Below are 9,787 nucleotides of genomic sequence, written 5' to 3'. Positions count from 1 at the left end.
ATAAGCTAGATCAGCATGGTTGGGAACACTTGTAACAAAAAAAAAATAATAAGAAAAGAAGTTTAACCAACCAGCCCAAATTCATTCAGGAGTCACTGCCAACAGGAATACAAAATGCTAAGTTGTAAGTTCAGAATTAATTTGTTGCATTCAAAAAAAAAAGTTCAAAACTAATTTACTCACATATCGATATATTTTGTGCTGCAAGACAAAGAAAAGGTCAAGATACCCGCACTGAGGATATTTGTGCGAGAGCTAATAGATATACAAATAGACTTGATACATGATACGTCAATTAATTGGTCTACCTTTATCAAATCATGTTGCTCCTATTCAAGTTCCATACATAACACACATGAATAAATTACTTCTAATGAAATACTACCTCCGGTCTATTTTATCTGGCACACACACGTGTCAGGATTCAAACTTTAAAAACTTTGACCAATAATTAGATTAATAAATTTTCACTATTATAATACAAACTTTATATGATTAGATTTATAAAAAATTATACTATCCAATGATTATAAGTTTATAATCATAAATAATATAATATAAAGCAAATAAATAGTCAAAATGTAATATAGGAGATCGTGTCATTCTAACTTGTGTCAGATAAAATAGACCGGAGGGAGTATTTCGTAATAGTCAAGATTGATTCAGAATATTCCATACCTAGTCAGACGTTATGCTCCATCACTACATGAGCGTAAACTGTTAGTGGCAAATTAAAAGATCATCATGCTCCATAGCTTCATGAGTCTAAAGTGAAGTTGAAGTTAAAAAAATCATTAGGCTCCATAACTTCGTGAGCTTAAACTGAGGCTAAAGATACAGGAACATAGGTACACATTGAATCCATGTTGAGAAAAAATGTATCTGAGAATGCCTATAAAAAATTCAACATCATTACTTGCACCTAAGCCAGAAAACCACATATCCTGATCCCATTTGCACTATCTATCCAAATGCCACCAAGATGGGGAGGATGAAGAGCAGAAGGGCTAGGAACATTCAGTGCAAAGCACATAGATCTGCAGGCGCAGATCCACTAAAGGACATGGGTGTGAACGTGTACGCATGATGATCTTTGGAAGGGATCGAAGACTGCATGCGCAAATCCAGTAAAGGACATGGGTGTGCACATGTACGCGTGATAATCTTTAGAAGGGATCAAAGTTAGCAGGCATAATACATGTAGACACATGTAATTAGATCAGTGCGGAATAAAAATAGCCAATTAGCTTAAGTTAGGGTTCGGTGCTCGGTTTCACACTTTCCCACAGCATGAACGCGCCGGCGGGCAATCCTGGAGGTGGCCTCGCCCGGTGGCGTCGAACGATTAGGGTTCGGTGCTCGGTTTCACACTTTCGCACAACAGGAAGGGGTGAGAAGGGATTGGCACACCTGGCGATCGTGGAGGCGGCGGCAGCCAGTGGCGTCGGGTCGGCGGCGCAACTCCGGCGTCCGGTGGCGTCAGACTGATCGATGGATTAGGATTGAGGAGGACGGAGCCGAGGTCGCGAGGAGGAGGAGGCGGTGTCGCGAGGTCTCATGAGGGCGTCGCACGAGGCCGAGGCCGAGGCGGCGCGAGGAGGAGGCCACGGTGTCGCGAGGGCGTCGCACAAGGAGGAGGAGGCGTCTCACAAGGAGGAGTGGGCGCGACGAGACGGACGATTCGGTCCCACCTGCCGGCGCCTTCCAACTGGAGCTGCGGTATCGCATGATGAGGCAGAGCAACGCGACGAAACGATTGTCGCACCGTTCCGATGTCTTAGATTTAGTCTTCTTGACTGGGAGAGAAAAAAAAATCTAGCAATACTTACTTAGTATCATAAATTTTTTGAAAAAATTGGTTCCATAGCATCGAAAGATCACGGTATTCTGAAAAGGGTTAAGTCCAATTTACACCCTCCAACTTGCAGCAAAGTTCGGATTTCAACCTCGAACTTCAAAACCGGACAACTTTGGCCCTCCAACTCTCAAAAAAGTTCAACTTTCGAACTTCTGGGCGGTTTTGCTGGTGAACAGTAACTTTTGATATTTCCAGAAGCGTCGAAATTTTATATTATTTTTTCGAGCATCTTAACGTCCTCAAATGAAAAAACTCAAAACTACAAAGTTGTAGATCTCATCGAGGTCTACAATTTACATATAAAAATTATCTTCATCCGACATCGTATTGAAGGGTTTTATATTTTTTGAAATTTGAGTCTCATCACGCGATAAAATATGGTGCTGAAATTTTATATTATTTTTTCGAGCATCTTACTGTCCTCAAATGAAAAAACTCAAAACTACAAAGTTGTAGATCTTATCGAGGTCTACAATTTACATATAAAAATTATTTTCATCCGACATCGTATTGAATGGTTTTCTATTTTTTGAAATTTGAGTCTCATCACGCGACAAAATTGTTTCACGCGTGATGACACTCAAATTTCAAAAAATAGAAAACCCTTCAATACGATGTCGGATGAAGATAATTTTTATATGTAAATTGTAGACCTCGATGAGATCTACAACTTTGTAGTTTTGAGTTTTTTCATTTGATGACAGTAAGATGCTCGAAAAAATAATATAAAATTTCAGCACCATATTTTATCGCGTGATGAGACTCAAATTTCAAAAAATAGAAAACCCTTTAATACAATGTCAGATGAAGATAATTTTTATATGTAAATTGTAGACCTCGATGAGATCTACAACTTTGTAGTTTTGAGTTTTTTCATTTGAGGACGTTAAGATGCTCAAAAAAATAATATAAAATTTCGACGCTCCCGAAAATATCAAAAGTTACTGTTCATCCGCAAAACCGCCCAGAAGGTTGAAAGTTGAACTTTTTCGAGAGTTGGAGGGCCAAAGTTGTCCGGTTTTGAAGTTCGAGGTTGAAATCCGAACTTTGCTGCAAGTTGGAGGGTGTAAATTGGACTTAACCCTTCGGAAAATACTATCAAAAGACGTCCATCACGTAAAATACCACTGATACACTGAACTGTTACCTTCAAATAGCATTTCGTCACGGTGGGTGCCGTTGCCGTGAATCCCTCCATCCAGACACCTTTCTTCCTCACGGGGGTGGCCACGCTGGTTGGGCATGGACACGCTGATGGCAGCGACACATGCCCTACGTCGCGTGGCCTCCTCGCACTGCCCAGCCGCGCTGGGTCCGCACGGCGGCGGCCGCAGCTGCCTCACCTCAGTGGACACTGCCAAGAGATCCTATGTGCGATTGTGCGTACGTGCATGGATCATCTATCAATGAGCTCATGGCGCATGCAAGAGCAATCGAGTTTGCGTGCATGCATATAGAAGTACTCGCGATGGCTGGGACCTGGGACGACGGCTGCCTGTGCTTGGTCCACGCGCCTGTGTCGGTGCTTGGACGCCAAGCTCGGAGCTACCGATCTGCTCTCACCACTATCGAGCCGTGTGCCCCACCATCTCTGGCAGCATGTTCTTACCCCTACGCACGCTAGCAAACAACTCCAGGTCAAAGCCATGGCATGTCGCTAGAACTGCTGCTATCCGTCGCCATGGCCGACTCTCGGTCCGCTGTCGCTGTTCCCGTGGGTGCAGACCACCAGCACCTCGGCCGAGCGTAGCACCACATCCGTCCGGACTTCTTCCGATCGCGGCTCACCTTAACTGGGCAAATCCGCGCCGGGATGCTAGATCCCGCCGTAGCTAGGTGCGTCGTTCCTGATGCTCTCCATGGCCGCCGCGCGGGGAACTCCCGCTGACAGCTCCAATCGGAGGCGCCCCCACCAATCCAGCTACACCACCGCGTTCACCACCACCCCGCGCACCTCTTTCAGCCAAAAACTCCGCGCGGCAGCCTGCTTCGCCGGCCGCCTCCGTCCTGCTCGACGCCGGCCGTAGATGTGCCGCATGGTGAGCAGCCCCATCGCTCTTACTCAACCCCGCACAAGCCATGCCCAGAACAACCCCTCTAGCTCCCCCATGCACCTGACGTGTACCAGCGCCGACCTTGTAGTCGCCGGGTTCGCCATGGCCGCATGCCGCCGCCGTCGCCCCTATTGCATGCCCCGCGCGCACGGGGCCATGCCCCTATGAGCCATGTCCGGCCATGCCTCGATAGGTGCAGTCGGCCACCGCGAAGGCCGCCAGCTGGTCAGTCACGGCCGTCGTGCCCTCTCCAGGGCGAATCGGGCTTGTGCCTGTACGGCGGCGTGTGTGCTCTGTTTCTCTGAAATGGGGAAAAAAGTGTGCCTCGACGGAGGGATTCACAGCAAAAGCGACCACCGTGACAAAATGATATTTGAAGGTAACAGTTCATTCTTGAAGTCTTTCGATGGTATTTTTCGAATGATGCGATCTTTCAATGCTATGAAATTAATTTTCCCTATATTTTTATAGTTTTTTTTTATAAATTTACTGAAAATAGAGATATTTCAACTTAGGACTATACCAGAGTTGCATTATTTTTGGATGGAGGCAGTACAGAAATGTTGCTCTGGTCGCATGCTAATACACTTACCAATGCAGACCGAATCCTCATACATTGCACTCAAATGCTCTTTCATTCAACAGAACAAATGGATTTGTCATATCACATCTTTTGGTGTTATTATGGTACATAATGGCGAGATATGCAGACTAACGTTTTCAAAGGATACATTATGATCACACCGAAGGGCGGGCCTGGTGCAAGCGGTAGTCTTACTGCATGTGACCGAAAGGTCCCAGATTCGAGTCGCGGTTTTCTCGCATTGCACAGGCGAGTGTAAGGCTTGCCACTGACACCCTTCCCCAGACCCAGCACAGAGCAGGAGCTCTCTGCACTGGTACGCCCTTTTACATTATGATCGCATCAATGTCTGGCATGATCGAACGTTTTCAAAGAATATACTATAATTGCACCAATGTCCAGCTTGATCAACTAGTGTCTCAATATATCCCAGTCGATCTAACCAGTGTCAGTGAGATGCCATCGCAACGGAGATCCAAGCGTTGTACAGCCCATGGGGTTTTTGCCTGCAAAGTTCACAATCAATAAAGGGGTAATATCTGAAAAGGAACTTGCAGGGAGCCAGGGCTGTGATTTTCTTACGAGTAAATATTTTGGGCATCAATTTCATTAAATAAATTGATAAAAAAGCGGAATCCATCTGGACTAACATCTCTGCAGAACAGGCCTGAGAGAAATAGAGGTAGTCAGTTTCATTTTCAGATCATACACGTGGCTTGCAAAATACTTGAAAGTTACAGCCACGCATACCTTTGTTTTCTGCATTTAGAAGATGCTCCTTCGCTAAAGCTGGAGCAATTCCCAGTGTGAATGCAGCATCACTTGGGCTAATCCCTTTCTGAAGAGCATCCGGCTTCTGTGCAAGTGATGAGATTCTTGCAAATACCTATGTTTGTTGAGGAAAAAGTTCAGCGATTGATAGTGCCTAGTAGTAGTGCTAAAAACAATGCTAGTGGCAAATGTACAAAGTACAAACATAGACAACTGCAGAATCTGTGGCGGCAATATAATCCACTAACAGAGTCGATGCTGACTGGCTGCAATATGTGGTTTAGTGGGCATTCAGTATGCATTAAGGCTTATTGTTGTGATTGCTTACCTCTTCATCACTATGTGTCTTGGTCTGGATCACCTTCACTCCACTATCAAATTTCCTGAGCATGACTGGGCTGCTCATTACAAATCAACATCTATAAGCAAAACATCAAAACCATGATCAATGGCTGGTGACGAGCCAGCTGGAAAGGCATTGATTTACTCTTTGCTATTCCCATATCCTGGATTGTCTTCAGAAAAGTAAACTTAGCTAGTTCGGTAATCATCAAAAGCATGATATACATACACATCAACTTTCTCCCACAGCGAACAAGCTTGCAAAAGGTCCTCTGGTGAGATTAACTCTAGAAACAAATAAACAAAACTAATTTCAGAACACAAGTATCAAGGGAATTCTATATACATATTATTAACAGAAAAAAAAACAGACCTGTTCCCCTAGCACGGTTGAAGAGACAATAAACATCAACTAGTGCCATCATACCACCTGCTTTCTCAAGCGGTATTCTTACGAAGTCCGCCAGCTGACAACGAACGGATATTTTAATCATTGGCAAATAACAAGTCTGACACTTAGTATAATGCAGCTAGAAACTTAAGGAGGAATGGAGAATATGGAACTGTCTCTCAGATTAAAAGGAAACTCTGATTCTCTGAGGGCATGAATAAACTTTTATCCTTGCCTCCTGCCAATTGAATATACTCCCTCCATTTCACTATGTTCGTCCATAGCACATCATGCACACTACCCAAGACAGTACTAATTACAAGGAAAAAATCGAAGTAATTCAAAACGTGACACAACTATTTCTCTTGCTTGAAAGCATTTAATTAGTGGTAGAGATTCGAAATGTGGCAGCAACTTAAACTCTTGATATCCTCGTTTGACAAACATTGCAGGACGTATTATCCCAAGGCCATGGACAAACATAGTGAAACAAAGGGAGTAAATGATAATATTCTCGAGATTTCTCCTTTAATGTACCCCTTCCCATATCTGTGCGCACATCTTCACTGACAAGATAGGGTCAGAGCTCCTGAATAAATTCTAGTAATAGTAAATTATTAAATGGTTGAGTCTAGCTCACATATGAAAATGAACTGTAATTACTCACTATTAGTTCGGGTTCCCACTGGATGGAGGAGAAACATATAGGGCCTGTTTGGAAGAGCGTAACTTTTAGGTGCTTTTCACAGAAGCTGGCTTTCTCTATAAGCAATCTTTTCTAAGAAGCACTGTATAGGAAAAGCTGCCCATTTGGCATCATGGGAGCGAAACAAAAGCAAGCTCCTGACCTTGACGTTGACCACCGGATTGAGATCGTCGCTGCCCCAAATCAACCTTCCAGGCAATTAAATTGAGCACCTAGCTAGGCAAATCGAACCGAAAGTCACCCAAATCGAGCCTGTAGCTGATAAATCAAACTCACGTGAGCCACCGGAGGAGCTTTGGCCTGCAGAGGACCAGAAGAGGGCAGCATGGCCAAGAGCCAGCGGAGAAGCTGTGCCGCCAGCAGCTCAGAGGTGCACGTTATACCTTCTCCTGGGTGGCGGCGGTGGTGTTGATCACGACCTTGATGTGGGCATGCCATCTCCGCAAGCACGCCGTGGTGAGGTGGATGCGATGTCGTGGCGGCGCTGCGGGGAGGCCAATGCAGGGCGGTGCTACTACTACAAGGAGGCGGATGCATTCATGAAGAGGGGGTCATGCGGGGAGGAGAGCAGTGTAGAGGAGGGAGGTGTGGCGAGTTGAGGGAGAAAGCTGAGAAGGGGGGGGGGGGGGGGGGGGGGGGGCGCCACGATGACTTCTTAGGGCCTCTTTGATAGAGCTCTGCTCCCAGCTTCTTCGAGCGGATTCTATGGAGCTCTACTAAACGGTTCAAATGCAACTGGATTCTGGTGGCTGGTGCGAGAGCTGACAAGAATCACTTCTCCATTTACACTATGAGCTAGGAGCTAAAAAACGCTCAAGAATCAGGTGGAGCTCTACCAAATTGGCCCTTAGCTTTTCATGTTTCTCGTTCTACCAGTGGAAGCACTTCTGGGACAAGCTCACGATAAGCTGCGCTTTTGGGTTGAATTGAGTCTTACAAAAATGTGAAACACAAGCTATTTTTCCTGTATATATACTATGTGCATAATCCATATGGTGTGAACCCCAAACTAAATATTTGATCTATGTACACATCTTCACTGTCAAGATGGGGCCAGAGCTCCTGAATAAATTCTAGTAGTAGTACTAAATGGTTGAGGAGTCTAGCTGACATATGAAAATGAACTGTAATTATTAACCACTAAGAAGTTGTGATTCCCACCATATGGAGGAGAAAGATATTTGTCCTGGAAGTATATTATTGTGGGAGCCTCCGGCACTGGGTCTGCCCCTTTAAGTATATTATTGTGCTTGAGCCATATGGCAATCAAGCGCTGAACTAAATATTGATCTAATCTACACAAACTTCTTACAAAATTCGTGCATTATCGAAGCCAATTTACAGTCCAAAATAAGCTACATAAAAAGCAATTGCATGTTACCTGTAGTGACAACTGCTGATGATACAACGCACCAGCAGTTTCTTTCGTCACAGGAGACACAATGCCAACACTCAATAGCAAATCCTGCATGTCTTGCTTAGAACCCATCTCTTCATCATTGGAATTTGATTCAGTAGATGAGTTCATTAATAGCTTGAGCCTCATTTTCTCTGCTAACTGCATCATTTCCTTAGCTTTGCTCTGGAGCATATAAAAAATAATAATAATTGAGTTCAAATTAAACCATGGTGATCAATCTCAGATGATAGCTGTGCAATGCTAACCATGAGGGCATTGAGATCCTGGAACGCATCTTGCAAGTTCTGCCCGGCGCTCTCCCATGACTCCTGCTCCATCCGCAGTATCCCCGAGACCCCAACAACGGGCATCCGGATCGCGATGTCCTCCGCAGGCGCGGCCCCCTCCGCCACCGGCGTGCCGCTCGACGGAGCAGCTGCGGGGGCCACCTCCCAAGCCCTTGCACGGATCGCCTCGAGCATCCTCCCGAAGAACACACCAACGTCAGCCTTACAGGTCACGACGATGGCGATGACCTCCGACCGCGCGGGTGGCATGGAGATCTGGAGGCGGATGCGGGGATGCTGCGACGAGGAAGACGAGGAGGAGAAGAGGGAGCGGAGGGGGTTGTGGCTGTGCCTGCGGTGGGGAGGGTAGGCATGGACGACGGCGGCGAGCGGGAGGCCGCGCGCGGAGCGGGACGGCTCGTGGAGGAAGATGAGGCGGTGGGAAGTGAGCGCGAGGAGGCAGGTGCGGAGGGGCGCGAGGCGCGGGTTCTCCTCGGGCTCGAGGTCCACGAGCGGGAGGAGATTCCGCTCCACCTCGCCTGCGGAAAGCACCGGGCGGCCGGACGCCGTCACGGACGCTGACGGGAGCCAGTCGGCTGCGGCTGCGGCGGCGGACATGGCGACGGTGCTGCAGGTGTGTTTGGGTTTTCCTGTGCTAACTGCTTGGACTTATGGAGAGGGGCTGCGTACCGCTCCGGCCTCCGGCCCAGCACCGTAGTGGAGCCGCCAATGCCCAGAATAGTTCTTCCTTCCATTCCTTAAGGGGCTGTTTAGATTGAAGGAATGACAAACGAATTTCAAAGGATTGTATTTCTGTGGAAAGTTTTTAAAGATGGCTATTTGATTGAAGGAAAGATATGTCCCTTTCCAAAGGAAAAGATTCCTATGCTGTACAAAACGTTGGGAAAAAATATCCAGTCGAACTCAAAGGAAAATTTCCTACGGTGCTTGCGCTCATGCTGTGTCAAGGATTCCAGCGTTTTTCCTGTGTTATGGATTCCTGCGTTCCAAACACCCCTTCTAGTTATTTCCCGCGTTTTTCCTTTCCTCTGTTTTACCACTACACACTCATCCCATTCCTGTGTTTTTTTTTCTATTCCCGTGTTTTTTATTCCTGTGTTCCAAATAGGCCCTTAAAGCTGCGTTTAGTTTGCGAAATTTGAGAATTTTGTTACTGTAGCACTTTCGTTTTTATTTGGCAATTAATGTTCAATCATGGACTAATTAGGCTCAAAACGTTCGTCTCGTGATTTCCAACCAAACTGTGCAATTAGTTTTTTTTCGTCTACATTTAATGCTCTATGCATGTATCGCATAATTCGATGTGATAGCTATTGTAGCACTTTTTAGGAAACTTTTTTGAAACTAAACACAGCCTTCACTTTCTTTGTTGTTC

At 45.9% G+C, this 9,787-nt stretch overlaps 1 protein-coding gene across 1 annotated transcript; it reads right to left on the bottom strand.

Annotated features, from left to right (window-relative positions):
- Positions 1-4,534: 4,534 nt before the first annotated feature.
- LOC136453117 (vacuolar protein sorting-associated protein 36-like) lies at positions 4,535-9,131 on the bottom strand. The gene is made up of 8 exons (XM_066453690.1): positions 8,371-9,131; positions 8,087-8,287; positions 5,982-6,075; positions 5,838-5,895; positions 5,595-5,664; positions 5,246-5,381; positions 5,078-5,162; positions 4,535-5,001 (listed from the first exon to the last, which is right to left on the bottom strand). Exons 1-8 carry the CDS (start codon positions 9,007-9,009, stop codon positions 4,944-4,946), a joined length of 1,341 nt encoding a protein of 446 aa, XP_066309787.1. The 5' UTR covers positions 9,010-9,131; the 3' UTR covers positions 4,535-4,943.
- Between the last annotated feature and the right edge of the window lie 656 nt (positions 9,132-9,787).

This window comes from Miscanthus floridulus, chromosome 5 (genome assembly GCF_019320115.1).
Source record: "Miscanthus floridulus cultivar M001 chromosome 5, ASM1932011v1, whole genome shotgun sequence".
Classification (NCBI taxonomy): Eukaryota; Viridiplantae; Streptophyta; class Magnoliopsida; order Poales; family Poaceae; genus Miscanthus; species Miscanthus floridulus.
The sequence above is the reverse complement of the archived record's forward strand: the minus strand, read 5'-3'. Positions and strand labels throughout refer to the sequence as shown.

Coding starts and splice junctions, on each gene's coding strand:
- LOC136453117 (XM_066453690.1), bottom strand. CDS start 9,009: ATGTCCGCCGCCGCAGCCGCAGCCGACTGGCTCCCGTCAGCGTCCGTG. Junction 8,288..8,370: donor AGGATCTCAATGCCCTCATG/GTTAGCATTGCA, acceptor TATATGCTCCAG/AGCAAAGCTAAGGAAATGAT. Junction 5,163..5,245: donor TCTAAATGCAGAAAACAAAG/GTATGCGTGGCT, acceptor TATTTCTCTCAG/GCCTGTTCTGCAGAGATGTT.